Raw genomic sequence first — 25838 nt, forward strand, 5'->3', positions numbered from 1 at the left:
ACATTTGAGCATATCTGAATGGTATTAGGGAGTGAGCTAAAAGAAGAGTTAGAGGGAGAGTATTCCATGTGGAAAAGGGTAGAAATTGCCAAGACCGTGAGTACACACAACACGAGATGAGCTCAAAGATGGTCAGGGAGGTCAGGCTGGCTGGAGACCTGCAGAGGCCAACAGAGAATGCTGAGACATTCCGAGGGACAGACACACACAGGCCCCAGAGGAGACCCTAGATTTATCTGTTGACCCATGACAGGTGACCCCAGCAGGCTTCTGAGCTAGGAGTCAAAGGACTGGAGCTTCCCTCTTCACGAACAGTTGAGCTTTTACAGGAGAATAGATTTTGGATGACCAAAAATCGAATAATAATCTACCAACAGTTTGGAAACTATGGTGGTAATTCCCCACCATAGGTGGAGAGCGATATTAGGTTGTTCGATATGATAACTCTTAGTTGTACGGAGTTGTTAACATTGAAATGAATAAAGTACAACAACAAAAATTAGTTTTTACATGACACTGGGGAGCAGGGGAAGGTGAGGAGCTACTACTTCTTAGGGACAGGTGTTCTGTTATGCGTGATGAGCAGTTGTTTGAAATAGGAGTGACAGTTGCACAGCTTTCTGAATATAATGCCTCTGAACTGTACAGCTAAAACAACCACCGCGTTGAGGCTTATTTTACACAAACACACACACACACACACAATGGCCATAAATTTGGTAATGGGTAAGAACTCATTGACAACACAAATGAGTAAGAACTCAGTGACACTCAATGACACCAAAAACCCGTGACAAAAGTAGAAATACGAATTTCACTTTAACAAGATGAGACACTATGTGCTTTTAAGGAAATCATCCAGAAAACAAAAGAGTAACCTGAAAAAAAGGAGAAAATATTTGTGAATGATACACCTGATGAGGAACTTGCATACATAAAGAACATTTGCAGTCCAAAAAGACAATCCTTTCCAACTTTAAAATGGGAAAATATCTAAGTAGACATTTGGACAAAGGATGTATGCCAATGGACACTCAGTGCATGAAACTCGACGTCAGCTGCCTTAAAGGAAATATAAAACCAAAACCACAATATATAAAACCACAAATATAAAACCACACCCACTAGAATGGCTATAAAACCAAACCAACCAAGCAGCAGCCGAGGGCTGGCCAGGGTACGGGGAAATCAGATCCCTAACCCACCAGTGATGGGGAAGAAAAGTGGGGTAGATGTGGAATCCAAGTGCAATGCCTCAGTAGGTTATGCATGATCACCACGACTTAGCAATTCCACTCTCTCCAACATTCTCAGGAAAAGCAGACACACACACACACACACACACACACACACACACACAATTAGTGCATTAATATTCATAGCAGCATTACATTAAAGTATTCAGAACAGCCTAAGACACAGAATTTATAAAAGCCCATCCAATAACCAAAATGCCCATCAACTGGTGAGTAGATAAATAAAATGCAATATACACAGACCTCAAAAATTCTTGCAGCAAAAGGAACTTGTCTTTTGATTCCATTTTCCATGACCTTTTTGAAATGCCTTCCTATCAATCTTGCAGAATATAAATAGGAAACACACATGGACCCTGAAAACCTTAAGCTAAATAAAAGAAACAAGACACAAAAGGCTTCTAAAATGTCCAGAATAGGCAAATCTATAGCAACAGAAAGCAGATAAGTGGCCATCAGGAGCAGAGGGTATTTGGAGAAAATGGGGAGTGACTGCTTTTGAATATAGCATTTCCTTCAGGGGGTGATGAAAATGTCTGAAAATAGATAATCATAGCAGTGAAAAATAGCTTCATCCACTGCCACATGTCCCCTGAGAGGCAAAACTGCCCCTGGTTGGGAACCACTGCGTTACAGGAAAGACAAAAGAGGAGCTGGGATAAGCACAGAGCAGGACACCCTCACGGCAGTGAAACTGTGAGGGCGAGGGACAGTCCCTCTCCCTCAGCTCCAGGTCACACCAGCAGGAGAGAGCTGGCAGTGTGGGCTTTGGCACAAGCGATGCAGTTCACAATGCCACAGGGTCTCCAGCAAAGGGGAAAACTAACTACCCAGGGACTGAGTGATAAGTTAGGAAGATGGCACTGCCAGGGAGAAGGAGGGGTTTCTTTGAGACTGCAGAGTGTAGCACGCCCATCTAGCAGCAGAACTAACAGCCAGGAAAACCCAAAGGACATGGCGCAACTGTGGTTTGTGGAGTGCATAAATGTTCAGTTCATCCTAACATGTTTATACCGAAGCTACTCAAGAGAAGCCAGGACAAACCTCGTATTTCAGTTCATCTTTTTGGTGGAATAACTCAACTCTGTATTTGAGCTCACACCTTCGGAAAGAAGATTTTCTCCAAGAAGAGCCAATAGCATCCGGAAATAATTAACTCCTTGGAAGAGAGACTCTTGAGCCCATGGGAGATTCTAGCACTGGTCAAGAGCTGCTGAAAAAGGCAAGTTGTAGTGCCCCCATGTATACCCTGGTGGGGAAGCTGGCAGTGTGTCTCAGAGTCCTTTTCTCAGGGGCACACACCTGTAAATGCCATGCTTCCTAAACTCTGCTGGTAAACTTCTGCAGAAGACATTTAAAGGACCTGCGGGCAGAGGAGGGCATTCAAGAGCTGCCGTTCATGGGCTGTCCGAGGCTGGACATCAGTCCTTCACTTGACTCCTTGATGCATGTTTCCACAACTTTTAGGAAAACATCTCTCCTGTCATTTCAGCGAACATTTCAAATGAAGTTTTTGGAAAATAAAGAAAATGCTTCCCAGACTGAGGAAAACTGTTGAATTCCCCACGCTGGCCTTTAGGACATTACTTACGCACCAACGGTGGACATCCCAGCAAGGCCATTCTTTCCAAGAATGCAGCCTGAGTGGTATTTTGGGGGTGAGGAACAAGTGAGAACGGAAAGGGTTTTTCAGGTAGAAATGGCAGCCTGGAGTGGAATGGGGAGCAGATGGTATGGGGGCAGGGCTAAAAAGGTGTAAGTCATAGCCCTGGGGTCAGCAGGGGTCAGACCAGGCAAGGCTCAGAACAGCCCATTGTGAAAGAGAACCATCAAGAGTATGTGTGCAGAGAGGTGATCTCACCCTAGCTTTGTTTCTTGTCCCCTAACCAGAGGGGAGCTGTGTACCTCTTAAAAGAAACCCAGTCATTAGCACACAAAAGCCTGAAACAGCCCAGGGAAAGGTGAGAAGGATTAAGCCGCATCACAACAGTGGGTCTCTAATGCAAGGGCCTGAGATAGGTTAGTCTTTCGCAAATCCAGGATCAGATACACCCTTGCAAGTGGGCAGAGCTAAGGCAGGTGGAAATTACCTGTCCCAAAAGTCCAGCACAGGATTTCCACCTAATCCAAAAAAACAGAAGTGTAGGACAGTGGTCTCATCTGTTCAGTTTGATAAGAGACTGAGTCACGTTTGGAATGATCTGTGATTGCATATGGTTTGACTGTTTAATCTCAGAAAATGAAGGTGCTTATTACAGTCATGAAAAGCGTCATAAAATGAGAACCATAGGAGCCCTGCTCTGGACAGCCAGCACATTCTCTCCCAGACAACGCAACGTTGTGGCTTTAGGCTCCACTGACCCGAAGCAGCTATTGAGACTGTTCTTCCAGATCTAAACTATTTGCAAGATGTGGTTGGGTTCAGGGGTGGACATCAATGTAGAATTAGCCAAATGGGATCTGGAAACACGCTGTTGTGAACAACTGGGAAAAAAACCGCACGGGCCTTCCACATTACGAGTAACAGCTAAAAAATGCAGCATGCAAAAACCTCTTTGAAAATATTTGTGGGACAAACCACAGTTTGTAAGAAAAGTATGCTTCATTTTTAAAACAGACAGAATGATCAAGGAACCTATTTCAGCATGTCCCACAGGGCCATGACGATGACCTTTTTATAAAGATGCCATTTCAATTAAATGCTCATTAAAATATGACATCATTACCCAACAAAACCACAAAATACATTCAGAAATGGCCCTGACAAAAGGCAAAAATCTGACAACAGAGTTACGGCATGACGCCGCACCGTCAGAAGAGACAGGGTTTAATAATCATGAAAACAGATGGGGTAACTTTTTGTAACTGAAATGGAGACAGAAGCTGAACTGAAAATCTCAGACATTTCATGGGCACAGGACTTGGCAGGGGGAGGCAGTACCGTTCCCTAGGCATTGGGGAATTTGCCAGGACATCCTGCTCAGAGAGCAGGTGCCAAGTTCCTCCTGGTCCACTCTCAACTCTTTACTTCAAGAATTTCCAGCTGTACTCTCTTAGAAGTAACCCGGATTCCAGAATATTAAATGAGCCCCTCTCACCCGCTTCGCTCCCTATGCCTCTGAGTGAAGCTCAGAGGAGGTTCAACACCAACTTCTTACTAGGTTTATACCTAGAGTGAAAATGTATTCCTAGTTTCAGACAACCAGTTTACAAGTGACTCGCTTATGGCTGTTGTACCTGTACTACAACTGAAACAATTCTTTCTGCTTTACATGCATTTTGTATTCATGTGAAGAACATTCATTTTATTCCTTCTCTGTGATGAGTGTTGTAACATCATTGGAGAGTGCTTTATAAAAAGCTAGGGTTTATCCAAGTGTTAGTGATTATAATGACATCTGTAAACATACTGGATTAAGTTCCTTGGTTTCATTCCAGCCTTTTCCAGTACTTTCTCTTCTCTACATCATTTCTGATGCATAAAGTTAAGGATGTGAAACTGAAATTGCAGTCTTTTTCTTTTCAGTTTTGTTTACCAAAAATAGGTTTGGAAAAAGTAAGTAAAAATGATCGATTACCAATGCCAGAGACCCCGTAGGTGAAGCCACAGACATGTTTCTTATCTGTGTGTGCACAGTAAAGCGACATTCCCAGCCTCCTGCATCTAGGCGGGGCCCTAGGACTCCTTCCTGCCAGACAGTTCTGAGCAGAAGTGATGGATCACTTCCTGCCAGAGACAGGTGCGAGCCAACCATCTTTTTCCTGGCTCCCTGCCCTCCCATTCTTGAGGCTGAGGGCAAATGCAGGAGCTGTGTGCTCAGTGGATCAGTATTGGTTTGTTTTTTAAAACATTACTTATTTGAAAGGTAATGTCAGACAGAGAGAGAGAGAGAGAGAGAGAGAGAGAGAGAGAGAGAGAGAGAGAGAGAGTTTGAGATCCAAAGACATCTTCCACCTGTCAAGTCACTCTCCAAATGCATGCAATAGCTGAAGTTGGGCCAGATGGAAGTTAGGAGACCAGGATTTCATCTAGGTCTCCCAGAGAGGTGGTAGCAACCCACATACTTGGGCCATCATCTGCTGCACCACCCACCTAGGTGCACTGGCAGGAAATCTAGATTGCAAACAGAGGCGGGATTCGAATCACTTTGACATGGGCTATGGGCATTCCCAGTGGTGGTTTAACCCACTGCACCACAACTGTCTGGCCCACAGGGTTTGTCTTAAATAGGTACCATAAGACACACAAATAGTATTTTGGGGGGTCACATTTCAAGCTGGTTACACAAAATTACTGCGGATCTCTACAGACACAGAAACGATTCCAAGAATATGTCTTTCTGCAAAAATAAATTTACATTTACCTACATCAATAAATAGCAGATGCAGGTGCTGGCTCTGTTATCTGCTGTCTCTGCTTTCCTATGTGTGAAAAGAATCTTTCCAAGGGAAGAAGGGATGGAGGGCAGGACACCTGGACCAGAAATCACCCCAGTGGGTGTCATCTGTACAACACAACAGCCCCTGACAGTTTTGCTTTTCCTGACCCCAACCTAAGCTACCTTCCTTCTGCTTGGCAGCCCAAGGCCTCTGTGCCTCTCTGTGAAGTTCTCAACAAAAGGCATCGTCCTTGCTCAGGTTTAAGTCATACACTTCTGTGCTTAGGTGCATAATCACATCTCCATGAGTTGTCTATCATCAGCTTAGTTGACAGATGGAAGTCATGGGAATGCATAATTGTTGTCCCTAGACCAGAGGCAAGTCCTGCCTTACACAGCCTCATGGGAAAGCTCAAAGGCTGGTCACAAAGCTAGAGGCAGAAAATGCAGAAACTAGGCCAGAGCTGTTACTAGGAGTCCTTACAAAAATGCTTGGGTGAGCAGGGCAGGTGCACTTTGCTTAGGCTAGACTGATCTGAAGGATTTCAGTGTGCTCTGGGCTTTACGACTGGTCCCTTGCTGTCAGGTCCATGGTTCTGGGGCATCCTGGGCAGGTGAACAATTGGCTTAGTGTTTGATTTTGATAAAGGACATTGCACAGAGTTGGCTTATATATCAAAGGCATGCTTGTGGGAGAAGTTCATTGTTGTCTTTAGAAATGAGCTAGACATGGGGCAGGGGCGGTTTCTCCTGGATCAGGATGTCAGTGTCAGAACCTCAAGAATACAGAAAACACAGGCAGCACAACCATGAACGTGCACTCTGCCATGGCTGAGAAATGAGCCTTTAGTGTTCTATGCCTCTGAGGCTGCAGGTGTTCTCTCCCGGCAGGTAATACACAACCCCTCAACCTTCTGCCAGGGTCTTAAGACTGATTCCAGAGACTCAAGCTCATGCTTCTTAATGAAGCACACTGAACACAACTGCTCAAAACACATCAAACCCAGACTGCATTAAAAGAGGTACTGAAATGAAAATAATGTTTCCTCTAGCCCGGCTGTGGGCTACAGTAGTGTGTTTCTATCACCCAGACAAATCACCCAGACAAGAAAAAGCCCTTATGTTTGAATTTTGAAACCTGGTTATATTTTAAGCTAAAGTCAAGAGTCAGGAACTCCATCCTGCTTTCCCTCTTAGGTAGTAGGGAGTATAAGTACACCCACTGCTTTCCCAGGCACATTATCAGGATGCTGGATCAGAAAGCGTAGCAGCTAGAACCTGAATCAGCACTCAGAAATGGGATGCCAGCCTGGCCAGTTGCAGCTGAATTCACTATGCCACAATCCTGGTCCCTGTCACGGACTTTTAGATGTTGTTGTATCAAGTCATGCACAGCGTATCTGTTGTGAATGCAACAACTCACTCTCCTGACAGGTCTAGGGCACAGTATGGTCAGGCACAGAGGGAAATAGTAATTAATGTGCTTGTAGATCTTCCCAGTTCTCTTTTCAAGTTCTCCAGTTCGCCATTAGTTTATGCTACATTTGCCCACTGGGCTTGATCAACCATGTGTGATCACATCACATCACATCATGTCAGTGTGACTGCATCAAAGGAAATCAAACTAAATAGCTCCCCACATGAAACCTGCCAGTGGCTTCTTCCATTACATCTACACTTTGCAAGGCTCGCTTATTCCAAAAGTTCTAGAAAGCTCTCATCCCTGCCTCTATCTCCTTCATCCCAATGAAGTCTTGGCCTCACAACTTGGTCCGCAACCATCCATCCCAAATCTCTTCTCATCCCTCCTCTTTCCTGGCTTTTCCTCATTCATCTTTCCAGGAAGTGGTCCTTAAAGCTGCCACCAGGCCAGTCTTCCTTGGAATACATCCCATTTGACTTTTCTTTTGGTAACATTTTTTGGGGGCAAAGTCAGACTGATTGATTTGATAGAGGAGCGACCTTTCATCTGTCCACAGTGGCCAGGACTGGAGTGGCCAAACTCCGGAGCTGAGAGCCCATTCCAGTTCTCCCTGGTCTCCTGCAGCTAAGTATCGACTTACTCGAGCAACTGTGGCTTTCTCCCAAGGTCTATGCTAGCAAGAAGCTAGAGCTGGAGGTAGATATAAACTCCAGGTTGATATCAACTCTGTTGGCATACTAACTGCCATCATTTTTTGAATGATTTGCATTATAGAAATGGGTACAAAAAGGATGGAGGGGGAGAGAGAGAGAGATTGATTTTCTGTCTGCTGGTTCACTTCCCAAATGTCCACAACAGCTGGGGCTCAGCCAGGCTGACGCAGGAGGCCTGTAACTCTGTCTGCATCTCCTACATGGGTTGTTAAGGGTCCAAACACTCGGGCCATTTTCTGCTGCTTTTCCAGACATATTGGCAAGGAGCTGGAACTGGATGAAAAGTGAAGCAGCCAGGACTCAAGCCAGTGCTCACATAGCATGCCAGCCAGCATTGTAGGCAGACGCCTAACTGCTTGTGCCACAATACCATCCAACCAAGTGGCATCCTAACTAGTAGTCTAAATGTCCATTCCTGTTAACACTTTCTGTTCAATCCTGTCTTCTCTAGGTGTAAACTCCATGACCGCTGGGAACTTGTGTGCAGGGTATGCCACTGCATTTCCAGAACTCAGCAGAGCTTGCACTAGAGTGCATACTCACAGATTTTTTTTAAATGAGTGAATAATGAAGCTTAAGTTGTGCAATCACATTGGCAGTCTTGCCTGTACTTAGTTTAATGTGAAACAATGCAACTCCCCAGGATTTACATGATATAAGATACCCAAGTCTACAGTAACAAGTTACAGGTCATAAAGAGTTTAAGATAATATGACCCAATAATGCCATGAACAGAGAGAGGAACACCAAACTTTATTTTATACATCTGCACTATTACTTTAGGCATAGATCTACGTATGATCTTGTAGTAATATATTTATTAAAGTATATAAAATACCCTCCAAAACGATGAAAGATACTTTTGCTTAATTAGTGCTGACACCAGCATATTCATTTGTTTTTTTTCTCCCTAAGAGGTGAGGGAAGGGCCTTCATGGTGTGGACTCCGGGAAATGATAACCAGATTTTTCAGGAACCTCTCAATAGTACATTCTCTCTTCCATCACCTCCCTTTTAAATGTTATCAGGGAAAATGTGGAAACTTCCTTTTTATATAAAAAAAAGCTCATTTTCCCCCCTGCTTTTGTCCATAGTCACATTCCACTTTAGTAAGGACTGCTCAGCTCCGCAGAGTGGCCGGCCGCAGGAAATCCTGTGGGTGGCCTGACATCAAGACTCGGGACAACCTCCGGTCCCTGTGTCGGGGACATTCCTGGCCTTAACCTACAGTCACTTTTCGGATTGAAGGGTGAGAGTGATGGGCCACAGCAGGACGCACACGGCTGTGATGGTTGGAAGCAAGCTGACTTAATGAACTGCCTGAGCGGAAAAATTTATTTTGAAATTTGAAATGAATCATCACAATCCTCACTGGCCAAGGAGTGCTTTGAAATGTCTCTCCAAAACCACGCAAAAATAAGCAAGGCTACGTTTTTGGAAGTGTTTTAGGGAATGAACAGTGTGCCTTCACCTCCTCAGAAACATTTCCCAACGATCATGCTGCCTTACCCAAAGTGAACAGCGCTGATAGATGCCTGTGTCTCCTTCAGGGTTGGTGTGAACAGGATTGTCTAGAAAACTCACTGTCTTGGGGACTCAATCTACACAGCACCAAAGAAGGTTTGAATCTACTCTAGACACTTGATCCAGCTGGGGGATCTGGGCATGGGCGGGTGACTGAGGCAGATTCTGGCTGTATTTGGGCAAGGCAGAGTGTCAAGGTACTCTTCTGTTCTACTGGGGTCCTGCTTTGAAGGGACCTTGTTTGTCTCAGGTTGGTGCCATGTCCCTCTGCCTCCTGATGGCCCCTGAGGTAGACATATCCTTCTGAATAACAGAGTGTAGTAAGAACTCCCTTCTATTTAGGACACTGAGCTCATATAAATGAGAAATAGCCCCAACAGCTAACAAAGCTTGCATCTCTTGAACTTGCTTCCTTTCTTGACTTCCACGACTGAGCTTCTGTCCCTCCTCCACACACACACACACACACACACACACACACACACACACTTTGCCATGTTCTTACCAAATCCCATGCATTTCTCTGCATAACTGGCATGTGTCCTTCACTGGTAAGTCCCATCTGCTACCTTTTCTACCTCAACCCTTTGAGAACAAGGCTCCCAGATGTCAGTGCTCCGTCTACCAAATCCCCACTTCTTTGTCACCTTCTCCAGGAACTACCGTTGATCCAGGCTGCGGTGGTGCCCCCCACCACACAGGGATGCCATAAATGCACAGACATATGCTGGTTTTAGCTGCTTTGAGCACAGGGAAGGGAAGAGGAAGCTTCTTCTCCCATTTGTGCTGCCATGACACAGCACCATAGCTTGGGTGGTTTGTAAGCAGCAGAATTTCATTTCTCACAGTTCTGGAAGCTGGGAAGCCTAAGATCATGGTGCTGGCAGATTCCACAGCTGGAGAGGGTCGGCCTCTCAAAGAAGGCACCTTGTCTCTGTGGCTTGACTGTTGGGAAGTGCCAGGGAGCTCTCTGGGGGTTCCTTATATAAGGACAGTAGTCGCTTCGAGGCCCCCATTCTCATGACCTAATCACCTCCTCAAAGGCCCACTTCCTAATGCTTTTACCCCCAGGGTTAAGTTTCAACATACCTCAGGAGAGACACAAGAATTCAGCTTATAGCCAAAGTTTACTGCCATTTACTGTCCAGGGCCACAGGAGCATAGAAGTCTAGAAATGACCATGATATTCCAACAAAGAATAGTCCAGGGTGTGAGGAGAGACTCGAACATCGGTCCTGAAGGGCCCCCCCCATTTTGAACTCCCTTTCCCTCGATCATTCCGGTCTGGTTGCCCACCAATCCGCTGTATGCTTGTAAGCACAGCCCCCACCCCCAATCCACGGTAATCTCAAGGCGCTGTACCTAACAGCTCCACCCACAAATTCCTCGCGGCCCCTTTCCCTTAATCCCTGTCCACCTACCAATCCCCTGGGGGCCCAACAATTCTATCCACCAATCCCTCACAGCCCTGTGATGCATTTCACCGCCACAAAACAGGCACAGCCTGGTGTGTGTCACCCTCTCTCCCCTGCGTGTGCTGCCCCCTTCTCCACCCAGGCACTCCCAGTCCTCCTTCGTCTTGCCCTCCCACTTCTTTCGCTTGAAGCCCCCTCCTGCCACCATGGCAGGAGCCATTCCCCTTCTCTCACCCTTCCTCTGGCTCTGCTCCCATTCCTATGCTGCTGGAATAAAAGGACCTCCTAGCTGCCTTGGGTACCTCACTGTGCCTGGTATTTTGGCTTGTGGCGGCAAACATTCTGAAAAGAGGACTTGGACTTGGCTGCGGGAATTAGCTGCACATAAGAACTGACACAGGATCCAGACTCCCCTCTGAAATATTTGCCATGGCCTCTTTTGGTTTCTCAGCAGCTAAGGCCCCGTGCACCTGCTCAGTCCTGGCTAGAGGTGTTCCTTTCCTCTCATTTTCCCTGCTCTAGACCCTCCTTATCGTTCAAGAACTTAACATATCACTTTCTTGAAGAGGACGCTCCCTGATTCACCAGCAGGAGTTATGACCCTGAATTGTAATCTGTACCCCCAGCCTGTACCCTACTTGCTGGCGATTAACCAATTATCCATGTAGGTCTTGGTAGGTAGGCACCAGGAGGACAAGACAGACTGAATCCAACTTGCTTATTCCTATCTCCACTATGCACATCCCGACAGATTGGGTTTAACCTTCCCTAAGGATTGTCCTTGAATCTCCGCAGACCTAACAAGTGTCCATGCCACCACTTTTTTCCCCATTCCCCTTACAGGACACAGTGGGCCCATTTTCCTAAATTTGTTGTCTTCCCCAAATGCCTCCTTAATCTAAATTTTACATTCGCTCTTCAATGTCTCTGCAATTAAGTTTCAATTTCTTCCTCTATCATTCAAAGCTAAGAGTCAGCTTTCACCGAACTTCTCAAATTTTTCTCGTCTTTGGCCAAGTGCTCACCTGCTCACACTCTTTCACACCTGTCCTGAATCTCCCCATTTTGATTGACTTTTCCCTCATGGGACTTCATGGCTCCACATGGTACCCTTTCACTAGTAAGCCACTAGTAATTACAAATGAAAGTCATCTCTTAGCCTTCTGAATTCCAACAACATTTGACCCACATCTACCTAGTTCCTACCACATACTACCTCGTGCACATGTAATCTCCTGTACCACATTACAGATTAGTGAACAATAAGGCCTACATTGGTATTGAACATAAGTAAATGGATAAGACTGATAAGCAATACTGTACTATTTTTATATAGCACTTACTGAAGAATTTAGATATTAGTCTGAATACATGTGATTTGTTAGAGAAGTCAGCTAATCAACAGTAACACTGGAAATCTGTTATTTCCAGAACAATTTATTTGCAATTTATTTCCCCTGAAAGAGTTTGACTCAACAGCTTATTGCTTACAATGGGATGAAAAGGAAACTCCTACGCTAAATGTTCAAAAAATACAATGAAATGATGACATTGATGATGATGATAATAAAAAATAAAGAGATAATCACCCTGTTGGCTGGATATTAAGCAGACTGTAAAATTTGGAGGAAATAGCTAAGGGTGGCAGAAAACAAAATTCACTCAGTGATTTCTGTTGAGTAGATCAGCAACTGCTGGGAGTCTACCCCCTTTTTCAACACTGACCACAGTAAGTGAAGGAATGGATTTACAGAACAGAACAAGCAAATAAGAGCAATTCCACCACAAACCACACACCACACACTCAAAGCACAGGGCCAGACCCCAGGAGGAGAAAGCCATCGTGTCTACTGTGAAGACGCCATGTCATTTCCTTCTGAAGCAGGCAAGCATGAGAATTGACCATCTCGGTAGACTTCTGAAACCCAAAGGCAAACACTTCTGAATTAAAAACACCCCATTGTTGGATGAGCGTCAAGTGGCTGGAGGCAGTGCCTTGGCAGATCCATGTAAAAATCACTGTCTCTTCCTAAGTTCTAAAAATAGGACACTGAGTATAAGAGGACAAGTGCCAAAATGGCTTTTAAGCTCATCGGATACATTACCCATCACTTTCCATCCTGCCATGGTGACGCTTCCTCTCGCTAAAATGTCACAGCTTCTCAAGTAAAATCATGTCCAACAAGTACTTGCAAGTCTGTACTTACTGAGCCATCTGACAACAAATTAGATCTACTATGAATAAAGATAAAGCACAGGAAGCTGTCGAGGTAAAATGACTTCATGGGCATGACCTTTGGAGTGAAGTTCTAGGGGTCCATAATTTTATTTTCTGATCTAAAGACTCAGGCATCCTTGAAGGAAGAACAGTTCTGATGAAATTAAAAGAATAGGTCACAGGGTGCAATCAATTGCCTGTGCATGAATCTTTCCCTCAGTGCCACTATTGAAGGGTTAAAGATATTTGTGAGGATGAATCATTTTTGGTTGAGGCATTGAGCACACTGACACAGAAACAAAGGCGCTTGGAAACTTTCTACTCTTTGAACAATAAAAGGCCTTGTCTAGTCAACATTTGGAGTAATTCTTTTCCCAGGGGGATTATTATGATTTTAGAGGGATGAAAGAGTAGCATTCTCATGACACAGTTTCATTTTCTGAGACTGGAGAGATGTCACTTCAGGAGGCCACATTTTGGCTGTATTAAGACGTGTGAACAAACAAGGAAACTGCCTCTATTCTCACACATCCTCTCGTGGCCGCAGAGACAGACTAACTGTTCATTTGGAAAATGACTTCTCCGACAAGCTACAACTTCGAAAGATGTATGTCGATGAAGGGAGACTCTTGGAGGAAACTAGGTGTAAGATTAAGCTGGCAAGACGTAGTTATTCTACATATAGGCACGTGAGGCTCAGATGAGCCCAAGTAATTAAAAGAGAATTTCAAATTCAAGACAAGAGTCCTATCAACCTTTTGTTACATAGGACAGTGCTTTTTTTTAAAAAATCTGATTCCTGATGCAACTGGTTATTAAAACTTGAGTTTAGAATTCCCAGTACTTGGACTACCCAGATAATTGGAAAGAAAATGGGTTCTCCAAGCCAGCACCGATGAAACCTAAGAGCTGGAGAGCTGGGGCTAGTTCTTGTTGGCTGTCAGGTTTGTTTTTCGTCTGAAATGTGTTCTTGTGATCTCTCATTCTGCAAAACTGGAAAAAAAAAGTTTGTGAACACACTGGCACTAGAAGGGCTGACAGTTGAAATCATGAAGCTGTTACCATGCTCCAGTGCCTTCATGGGAAACCAGAAGAGGATGAGGGAGTGGACCAAGGCGTTGATGCAGTGACCCCAGAAAACCTGTGGGAAAACAAACCCAGGGAGTCAGAAGCGCCGGAGACTCCCGACCTGTAGGTAGCTCTCAACAGACGTGGCATTGTCAAGTTGCTGGCAGCAGGCTACACAGCTCTGCAAGCAGCACAAGGCTTTCAAATTTTACTATAAAATCCATTTTTTTCCATTCTTACAAATGACTGGACTACCACCAGATAACATTACTCCAGTGTGAAGATCAGAATATCACGGTATATTGAAAAAAAAAATCATGGAACAAATAGAATTAAAAAATAAGTTTGTTTTGGTGCAGAAATTTTCTGAAACCCACGCACAGATTATTCAAAATGTGTATTTTTCATTCACACCCTTGCATGCATAGATTTTAATAATCTTTTGCATCAAGACAAACATCTTTTAATTCTATTTTCTCATGAATATTTTGAAGTACATGTATATGTACTTCATCTATTTATATATATAGTACAACACATTACCTATTCATACTTGAAAAATTAACTATGATAGGTTTTCTTTAGTGTAAGAGACAACATTTTTTCAATTGTTAGTAAGAGACTGAAATTGTCACTATAAATTCTCTTTTGTTTTATCCTCAAAAATCTCTTATTCATTTTTCCATTAATTTGGGGGATTTTGGTTGAAATTATGCCCAGTGAAAGTTCTCTTTTATATGAATGCTTCGAAGGCCTAACTAAAGAACACAGACTTTAGTTCTATGAATGCATCTCAGTTATCTTCTCAGCCACTGAATGATAAAACTGCTAAAGTGAGATTTAATTCATCATAAATTCTCCAAATTTTTCTGGTAGTTATCATACAATCTGATCCTAAACAGAACTGGGACAACTGAAAATAATGAAAAAACATTTCAGTATGATAATAAAATACGTTTCCATTTTAAATGTCCACTGCTCCCCACCTATTTCCTGATCTCTCAACTAACACAAAACCTCTGCCTGCGTAGGAGACCTCTGGGCTCAGGAAGGAAGGCTTTAAGGATTGTTCCTCCTGAAGACCAGCGAGGCTGTTCCCTCTGCCATCCCTAACAAGGCCACAGGACACGCTGAGCATAATGTATTGGAACTGAACTTGGCAAGAGCCCTGTGTTTAAACTTTCTAATTCTCTCCTCCAAGGCAGAAACATGGCCAAGCAGCTGGGCCCACATCTGGACTCCTCTGCCAGAGAGGCACATGAGTTCCCTTTGGATGGCTGGCATCCCTGCCACAGGACCTCTATATCATGCCAGACTGGGTGATCTGCTTTTATAGCCAACCCTGCTTCTGCTTGGGTTTTCTCAGGATCACCTGCAGAGGCAGAGCCTCCCCAATCCGAAAATCCAAAGTACTCCAAACTCTGACAGTTTTTGAGAGTTCACATGAAGTTACAAATAGAGAAAAATCCTACACCATGAAACTTTGCTTTGCACTCAAAATTCTTAAACACAAAATTACCTTTGGACTATATGTATAAGGTATATATGAAATATAAATGAACTGTGTTTAGACTTGGATCCCATCTCCAAGATGCCACATTATGCGTATGTACGCAGATATTCTCAAATATGAAAAAAAAAATCTGAAGCCCAAAACAATTTCGCTCCTTAGTATGTTGCATAGCAGACACTTCACTCACATCTCTTGTCTAGGTGCTGTCTCTTTCTTATTCTGACCTGAAAACAAAACCAAAACCCTGCATGCTGACATCCTTGATCTTTATGATTTATCTATCTAATCTGATTACTTCAAGAAACTTTTAAATTTGAAAGAGAAAGAGATCTTCTTGCTGATTGCCTTCCCAAATACCTGTGACAACCATGGTTGGATCAGGCTAAATTTGAGCCTCCTTGTGGGTATTAGGGACCCGCAGAACTTGAGCTGTCACATGCTACCTCCCATAGTACACCTTAGCAAAAAAAAGATGCAATTGGCAGTAGAGCTGGGATTTAAACTTTGGCACTCTGATATAGAATGCCACCCCCACATGCCACCCCCACATGCCATCTTAACTGCTGGGCCAAACACCTACGCCTGAAATCCTTTTTTAAATGAAAATCCCAGCAATTGTTAGGCAAGCTCCCAGCTGGCCCACACCAGGAGCTCTGAGGGCTCCTAAAGGAACCAGGCCTATGAGTGTTACTGTGCTCATGGGACCTGGTGGCTTAAGCAGACAAGGGAGAAGGAGGTGACCAACTGGAGCCAGAAGAGGCAGCCCCACAGCCTCTCAAAGAGCAAGCACTGACTCCTTGGCTTTGCTGACTGGAGCCAACGCGTGGTCTTGCTTCATCACGCTCCATACAGCGTGATGAGCGGAGTTGAGTCACAACTAAATGCAACTCAACTGGCCTTTCTAGGGTGACGGCACCATTATCTCCTGTGGCTACCTTTGTGTTGAAGCCTTCGGCATTCTGGGTGATTTTGTAGAGCTGAGGAAATCTGAGCATGCTCTCCTGGGTGCAAGACCTCTCGAAGATTCCCAGAGTGAAGGGCGGCAACGCGGTGAAAATCTGTGCGGAGAACAATGAGCCATTAAGAGTGGCCCTTCCGACACACACAGCTCCAGTGTCTCAGGCCTGAGGAATGATGACTTCATTTCCAGTCAAGTCCGAACCTGAGACTCAGTGATTCACAACTCCCCAGACAAAAAAAATAAAGACCTTTTCTTACCGTTCATCAGTGCAGAAAGAATACACTGACACTAAAGACAACATCATAAACTGTTGACGAGCCAAGAACTCTTGCTAAATTCACAACTACCTTCCTTTGTAAAAGGGCAGTGATGGAACTCCCATCACGGCTGGTTTCGTGCGGTGTTGCTCTGTTTTCTGTTGGTGCTGGCTGAGGTGTAGTCTTACGGCATCCTATTCTGGCTTTTCCTATTCAATGTGAACGGTGCGATGGGCCAGCCACCGTGATAGGCCCCGGGGCTTGTTAAAAACGGAAAATAGAAAAGGTGGCAGTCTTTGACCTCTGGGAACTGCACCTTCTGCGGCTGGGACCGGAGCCAGCAGAGCACTAGGCATATACATAAATAAACAGATAAAGAAAACATAGCGCTTTACAGTCCATCTGTGGAAGGGCAGGGAAGATGGAAAAGAGTCACCAAGGTGCCTGATTGCCAGGACCTGATAGGGTGACAAGGGACATGGTATGCAGGGAGGCATTCGCTCGGAAGCAGCATCCCTTACAAAGTTCTAGCCCCTGGCTGGCACGCTGGGGAGAGAGGGTGGTTTCTAAGACACAGGAGGCTGCTGGCTGAGAGCCTGGTGCAAGACAAGGAGGGGAAGGAGACCTCATCCTTATCCATGAGAAGTGAGTTCTTGGGCACAATGTTTTTTAAGACTTGGGTTTGTTTGCACTGAGGCATTTCATTCATTTATTTTTCACTGATATGCAATTGTACGTATTCATGGGTGCAGCTGATACTGTAATATATGTGTTACCATATGTAATGACCAAATCAGGATAATCATCTCAAACATTTCTAGTTATCATATTAAATGTTTCTGTTTATCCTTTCTGTGTAATGAGAACACTCGGGACCCTTTCTTCTAGTGATGTTTGTAATTCACAATGCATGCTTGTTACCCACAGTCACCCTCTGTGCTACAGAGCTGTTCTCCAAGTGCCGTTCTGTACCCCGTAAGGAAGGACTGCTTCCCTATCAGACCTTGTTATCAGTGTATAGAGCATGACACATCCACACTGGGCTGTTGGGAAGATACAGCCAGGTGCAGAGGAACAGGCTTCAAAGAAGCCCATCGTATCAGTGTGATCTCTGCTGCATGGCACTGTGGGCCATTCTCCCACTTGATTCTGGATACGGTTCTCAGAACCTGGGCCTCTCGTGAAGTTTGAGTACCCATCAAATCCATATCTATCAACCCAGCAAGCTTGTGAGCCTGTGGGAATCAGATATGCCTTTCTAAGAGAACTCTGAACTCACTTCAAGTTATTTGGAGACTGAGCCAGAGAAACAAACCTTCCCAGGTCTACAAGGAACCAGCAAGCAGAGGTGAGGCGATGGAGGGCCAGGGAAGCTCTGTCGCTCCTCCTTCAGCCCAGAGCACATGGAAGCAGCCCTGGGGCTTCCTCCAGCTGTGAAGACTTCAAGAAGAAATCGATGCAGAGCTGCTGCATTGGCTGCCCTCCCTGGAACAGAAGCTGGCTGTTCTACGGCTTGAAGGAGGCGCCCATCTAACAGCTCAGAAGCTCCTCCTGCTTTCTGAGGTCCCCTCTGCATTTCCATTGCTCAGCACCACTGCATACATGTACTGGGTTGTCTCTTTCACGTTTTTTTTTCTTTCAAACGTGATTTTCTCCTCCCACCCACTCCAAATTCACCCCCAGCCATCAGCACTGGGCTTGCATCACCCTGCACACACAAGCATTGATTGGTGTGGGATTACTTGTTTTCAAAAAGAGAGATGTCATATGTATTTTCTTCCTTGTATTTTTCTTGCTAAACAATATATCATGGATAGCCCTTTGAGTCCGTTGATGCCCACAAAATCACTCATTGTGTGGACGGACCATACTTCTTCAAGCACTAGCCCACTGACAGGCATTCATTTTAGTTTCAATCCTTGGTTACCACAGACGCTGTGGGATAAGTATCTCTACTACTTTATAACATATGTATTTTCCCCTTTATTTTCTTGGCAAAAGAAACTATGGAGTTTTATTTGTACAAGACGCTGGGTGTTTGCTTTCACATCAGGTTTAACTCATTTACCTCTCTCCTTGCAAAGGGAAACAGTAGCATGTTCCTATTTCCCTATTGGGTCTTTGATTATTACCTGGTCTGAAAACTTGAAGACACCAACTCATGCTTTTAAAAATGTACACTTCTCTGTTCACCAGTGAACATGAACATGCTTTCATGGATTGACTGGTCACCTGGATTCACAACTTGGTGAAACATCATATCAGATCTTTAGCTCCTTTCCCATGCCTTGTTTACCTCCTTTTCTAAGAGTTCTGTGACTTGAACAGATGTCTACTTGGTTTAAAATTTTCATCTAGTCCCTCTTTGTCTATCAGCTTCTGTAATGATTTCTTTTGCCATGTCACAGCTTTTAGCTTTTAAATCATGAAGGATAACTTCTGAGTGTTCAACTGTGATAACAGAAATTACCTCTCTCTGAAACTCACATGTCAGCGTTCAACTGCCTAACTTGGACCTACTTAGAAAACGTTCAAGGTTTGCAAGTCAACAATTTCTGGTCTCCCCTTATTCCACAAAGGCAAGACTGCCTTGGGCTCCTGGGCCTGGGATGGGTGGTCAGCTCAGCTCTGCTGTCGTCAGTGGTCCCTGTGCTGTTTCAGGGTACTTGGCAGTGAGTAATGCAGATCCTAGGTGACACTGAAGTGGCATCCAAGAGCAAACATCTGGCCATTTTAGCTGGTAAGACACACAATGCCAGGACAAGCTGCCTGATTCCATGGGTGGAATATATGAGTGCTGTGACTAACTAGTCACTTGTGTGTATACAACTTTTAATTACTCATCACCCCACTTGTTATATTATTGTGTGTCTGGTAGATTCCATGTACTCCTATCTGGGACAACTGCTTCTGAAGAAAAACCCCATAGGGCAGAAGCTGCTGGGCAAAGGTCTAAAGTAAGGGAAAGCAGACAGCTCGAGAGAGGGGCCATGTAGAGGTCTCTGAGACATTCTGCTAACAAGCCCATCAGTTCTTCCTGCCAGTGAAACAAAAAGCAGGAATGCTAAGCAGCTCCTGAGTCACTTTAGCTTATAGTTTATATATATCCCAAGCTTGTGAGTTCATTACAGTCAAGTAATGAAAAAAGAACTTGCAAATCATGAAAGATACCAAATAAGCTGATTACAGTCACCATGGTGCCTGGAAGTCAGAATGCATTATTTGAGTGCTACCAATGGGAAGAAAATGTTCTTCCACAACGACAGATGCTTCTTTTAAAAAAATGATCCCATGCTGCACAGTCGTCTCTATGTTTAAGAATTCAGAAGTCAAAACATGAAGCGCAAGGAGTTCAGATGTAACTCAGGAATTTTTGCTTGAGCTAAAAACATGAAAATGTTGTGCAGGCACTTGGTAAAGGGCGAACAACGGTCTATTATCAAGATATATGGGTTAATAATTTCATGGGGTTATTCGGGAATGATCTGCTGTGATTGAAACCATGTGTGGAGTGTTTGGGCTTCTGCAGGATGTGTCGCAGCAACAAAGACCCTAAAGATGTCTTTGTGCTGCCTGCTAAGTACACAGATGATTGACTCAGATACACTTCCCAGACATAAACAGTGCAGGAATGTCCCTGACGTTCTGCCTGCTATCGGATAGAGAGGGAGAAGGCTTACCACGTTGTACAGGCCAATGCACCAACGTTCAAATAAAATCTGCCCAGAAAATCCATTTACAAAGGCGAACCAGAGCTGAAAGAGAAGAAAGTTCATGAATTTTTACATCAATCTTGACCTTAACGTTTCCATTCAGTGAAAAAGTCCCAGGGAATGGGGCTCAGCAGCTGGACACAGCTGCTAGGCAGCAATGAGCCGCTGGACCACAGCAGTTATTCCCCCACAGGACATACGTGCCTGACATCACACACATCAATACAGTAAAGACAATTCACATTGAAGGCACATTGATATGAAGAGGCAGTATGCACATGCTTACATAAAAGCAACTTCATTTTTATTGGAGATGCTTTGTGCCAATACTTTCTCTTTGACTGACAAGAGCCTTAACTTCATGTACGTCTGTCCCATAATGCTTATTAGAGAAATATCATTTTCCTTTGTAGGTCTTCTAAACAGATAAAAAATAATAAATAAAAACAACAACAAAACTCCTCTGTTGGTCACATGTGTTCTGAGGTTACAAAGCATTGACCCTCTTTAACCGGAGGTTCGCACAGATCAAAACACAAAAATATAAAAGAGACATACTTGAATCATCCTTTAGAGTAACATGGGTGCACAGATAGATAAAATGTTACACTATGATTCATGCTTTCAAGTAGCCTCCGCCATTCTACTTGATTAGGCAAGACTGACATAAAAAATGGCCACCGAGCAAAGCCACCAAGACTGTAATTAGTGCCAAATGACAAGGGAATAAACCGTTTTAGAGAATGATGGTTCCCTCAGGTATAACCTGGAGAACACATGGATTCAGTAAAGGAAGGACAAGCGGAGTGAGTCATCAGGAGGATGGAGAGGACCCTGACTTAGCAGTGAGGAAACACAGATAAACAACATGGCTGTTTAAATGCACGAAGCGCAGCATCACTCCAGGGCTGTGAGGGAGACTGTGACAATAGCCCATACCAAATCACAGAATCAAGGCTGCTGGTGAGCAACCACAAGAGGCTAAATCCACTACTGGTGTAGAAAATAACTGACCACACAGAAAGCTATCCCATGATAACCTGGGTTGAGATCAATGCAGGTACTGAAATTAACTGTGTCAGCCTCTCAACTCCACCTGCCCAGGTTTCTTGACAGAGAAATTGTTCCCTATGCTGCTCTGTACCAAACTATATCCAGTCTGATAGTACAAACAGGGAACTCACCAAGCCCCAGCAGGATCGAATTAAATGTGTAATTCAATTGCTTAATGAAGCTTTTCTTAACTGGAACTGTCATCATTTTCAGTCCCCAGTTTGGTGACTACTGTGGTTGCCTCCTAAATCCAAGCTAAGCTTCACTTTCAGAGGTCCTCTCTGCCGGTTCTTAGTTTCAACTACCCTCCCACAGACTTGCCAAGAGGCCATGCTACAGTGTGAAGAAACACAGAAGGACAAGTAAGACCCAGAGGTTTGTGCAGTGTTCAACACTCAGAAGATGCTTACAACATTATTTAAGTATTAGCCTTCCCTAAAGTCACAATCTCAATCCAGTGCCTCCTTATTATTTGAGATCTCCTTTTTACTCGAACTAAACTTCTAGTTCAACGATGGACTAGAGTCAACTGTATTTGGAAGGTGTGTCGAATGTTTTAATTTTCCTATAATTGTGTTGCACATCTGAATTTTCTAATTTGAGAGAACATTAACAACTAGTGAACACTTTAATTGCATAACCCAGCTAGCGAGTCATGTGAAAAAAGATACAACTGCTTTCTCCTCCCTTTCATTAATGGAAAACAGCCCCCAAAAATTGAATATCAAAAGAAAAAGGAGTCCACACTATTTTCAAAACCATGAGATAGTCTTCATCAAAACCATATGTGACAAATGTTAATAAATAAAAGATTATCAAGGGAGAATTCCAAAAGCTAATAATTTTGACGCCTGTAGATGGAAACAGAATTCAACATTTTCCAAAAAAGAGTAAAACCACTCTTGCTTTTGAGAATAAAATATAGAAGTGGGGCCAAGCAGTGGCTGAGGTTCTTGTATGGACTCACCAGGTCAGGCCACCTGAAGTTAAAGGGCAAGGCATGGACACATGTCTCCTCTTCCCCACATCTCCCCATCCCCTGACAAGAATTAAGCGGAGAATGGCAGGGCGCAGCAGAAACAAAAAGTGGCCATCAACTTGGTAGACACTGATCAAGAGAAACTGAAAACAAAAGGAGAAATCCACAACACACGGCCATTTCCTACAAAGTATGTCGAATTCTTCTTTCAAAAGTAAGAAATGGTAGCAAGGAATGTGTTAATTATTACAAAGTGGCAGGTGACCAGTGGGGGACAGATGGACATTTGATGAGGAAGTGCTCTGAGACAGCTGTGAAGCCTTCTTCCATGACACAATATGGGAGAATAATACAGAAATACACTAAACAAGATGATGGAGCACATGCAATTACTACTATACACCAATCAGGCAGCTAGAGAGGAAAAATTTTAATATTCTTGGTAATCCTAAAAGAGCTTTGGAAAAAACTACTTTCCTTCAAAACAAGTGATAAAAAAAAATAAGCTGTGTAGGATATCAAAGAAAGAGGCAAGAAGAAAAAAGTCAAAGTCACAGATTAAAAGTCATATCAGCAGAAATAAAACCAGACCTGGCATCATTACAAGCCAATCAGAGAGAGCTGGGGTGCCTGCAGAAACATACCAGCAGAGAGTCAAAGGGTAGTGCTGATATTTAGGGATGCTGATAGAGTTGGAAGCCTTCTTAAGATAACAAAAAATCACCCAAAGTGGCATTTCTTTAAAGATTTATTTTTATTGGAAAGGCAGATATACAGAGGAAGAGAGACAGAGAGGAAGGTCTTCCAGCCGATGGTTCACTCCCCAAGGGGCTGCATTTGGAGCTGAGTTGATCTGAAGCCAGGAACCAGCAGCTCTTCCGGGTCTTCCATGTGGGTGCAGGGTCCCAAGGCTTTGGGCCGTCCTCAGCTGCTTTCCCAGGCCACAAGCAGGGAGCTGGATGGGAAGCGGGCCGCTGGGATTAGAACCGGCACTCATATGGGATGCCGGAGTGTGCAAGACGAGGACTTTAACCACTACACTATCGCACCAGGCCTGAGTGGCATTTTTTTAAAATAATATAATAGGAAGAAAAGTATTCAAAGATATAACAGAAGAAAAAATTTTGCCATATTCTACAACCTTCCTCAGACACTGGGGTATTTTCTTTTCTTCTTTCCTTTTTTTTTTTGGCCCAGAAAACAGAAGAAACAACAAATACACCAAGATCCACACTAACATATATCCTGTTATTTGCATTAATGAGCTTTAAAGATTTATGAGATTAGTTGGTAGACACATTGAGCGAGGAAGAGCAATTGGCATACAAGGATGAAGCCGGCTTCACACTTGTCTCTAGCACTAACCCACATCCAAAGCCAGCAGCGAACGTTCTCAACTCATTAGGAACATAAAGTATGACAAAATTTTAGAAATAGACCCAAAGAAACATCAAAACCTGGAAATACAAAACAGCATGATAGCATATTAAATGTGAGGATATTTTTAAAAGTTCACAAGAAAATTAAACCATGAACGTTTTTGAAGGTCTATACTTTTGTAATAATAAGGGGGAAATCAGTGTAGGGAGGCAATTTGGGGAGGGAGAAGGGGTAGTCCCAGAGCTTATGGAACTGTATCACAAAATGAAAGATGTTTATTTTGTGCAAATGTTTTTGAAATCCATGCACAGTTATTTGTAAATGTGTTGTGAGCTAACTGTGTTTAAAGATCTTTTTTCATTTCTTAAAATTTATTTTTATGTGGGCCTGGCACAACAGCCAAAGTCCTGGCCTTACATGCGCTGGGATCCCATATGGGCACCGGTTCTAATCTTGGTGGCCCTGCTTCCCACTCAGCTCCCCGCTTGTGGCCTGGGAAAGCAGTTGAAAACGTTCCAAAGCCTTGGGACCCTGTACCCATGTAGAAGACCTGGAAGAGGCTCCAGGCTCCTGGCTTCAGATCGGCGCAGCTCCAGTTGCAGCCACTTGGGGATTGAGTCATCGGATGGAAGACCTTCCTCTCTGTCTCTCCTCCTCTATGTATATCTGACTTTCCAATTAAAAAAATTGCAATCCAATGTCCGATTAAAACTCAATGTCTGGTATTTAAGTACATGGGCCATCACTGATATGTGCATTAGCAGGAGCCTGAAGTCAGGAAGGCAGCCTGGAGTGAAAACCAGCACCCAAGGACTGTCATAACTACTGGGGCTGTCATAACCACTGGGGCAAACGCTTTTAGCATAGTACTCATTTTGCATGAACTGTTCGAAGACCCAACATATGCACAGACTCCACACTTTTTGCACCAAAACAAACATATCTTTCACTTTTATTTTCCATGAATAAACTAGAGTGACTTTGAATATCAAGAGTTCTTAATAAATCCGAAAGAAAATACAAGCTGCGAGGAAAACAGGCAAATAGTGTGATCAGTATGATCACAGAGGACAACACACTCAGAAGTATAGGACATCTCATGTGCATAAATACACACATGCATACACAGGGAGAGATACCAGTTTGTGCTTTTCTGATGGGCAAAACACGGATGACCTAGGGAAATACCTACACTACCACCCACCTGGTGATGTACCGTTGTGTACAGATGCACTGAATGCAGTAGAAACAGTGATTCTACTGTTAGGGACATGCTTTAATCATACAGTGCTCAAGGTGAAACTATAAGAATGTTTCCATTATTTGGAAAAACAAAAAGTAGAACATGCATGAAAACTGTGACTTAGTTAATGAAAACACTACAAAACACTGAAACACTGAAGGGATGTTCAAAAGACTAATATAAATTCATACGATATCTACTATAAAAATCTTAAATGTACCATCAGTGACAATAGAGGTCTATCATGAATGGCCATGGAAGGTCAGGATGGATCAACACTTTGGTATGTGCATGACAACTTCCTGAAATGCATATGAGTCTATGAATATTCACTATTAGTAGAAGTGTTCCCTGGGAGAAGAGAGAGATGTGGTTATAATTCCTGCACTGTTTTGTGTATGGAACTGTTTCAAGCAGTAATTCCCAACTGTCATGGAGCTTTACCTAGGAGGAGACTTTTCACAATGCCTGGAAATACTCCTTACTGCCATGACTTGTGTGGGAAGAAGGTGCTATGGGCATCGAATGGGTATAGCCCAAAGCCAAATATCCCACAGTGACGTGGGGTCCCTAAGAGATGCCCTATAACAAAGTATCAATCCAAGATGTTAATAGTGCCAACTGCTGAGAAACCCAGGGTTAAAGAAATAAATGTAATAGGTCAGTTAGACACAACTTAAGAGTTTTTGTTGTAACAGATGTTTGTTATAAGCGAAATAATGACATGAACTGTTGTTTAGGTC

General features: G+C 43.7%; 1 protein-coding gene across 11 annotated transcripts in view; it reads right to left on the bottom strand.

The window, feature by feature from the left end:
• Window positions 1-25838, bottom strand: part of LOC101536302 (phospholipid-transporting ATPase IB) — a 633219-nt gene that overhangs the window by 145378 nt on the left and 462003 nt on the right. For all 11 annotated transcript variants that reach the window (XM_058670954.1, XM_058670952.1, XM_058670953.1 and 8 more), the window contains 3 exons: window positions 20408-20482; window positions 16445-16567; window positions 13991-14069 (listed from right to left, as the gene is read on the bottom strand). In XM_058670954.1, the coding sequence (XP_058526937.1) occupies window positions 13991-14069; window positions 16445-16567; window positions 20408-20482 (277 nt within the window). The remainder of the gene's footprint in view (window positions 1-13990; window positions 14070-16444; window positions 16568-20407; window positions 20483-25838) is intronic.

Source organism: Ochotona princeps, chromosome 12 (assembly GCF_030435755.1).
Source record: "Ochotona princeps isolate mOchPri1 chromosome 12, mOchPri1.hap1, whole genome shotgun sequence".
NCBI classification, from domain to species: Eukaryota; Metazoa; Chordata; class Mammalia; order Lagomorpha; family Ochotonidae; genus Ochotona; species Ochotona princeps.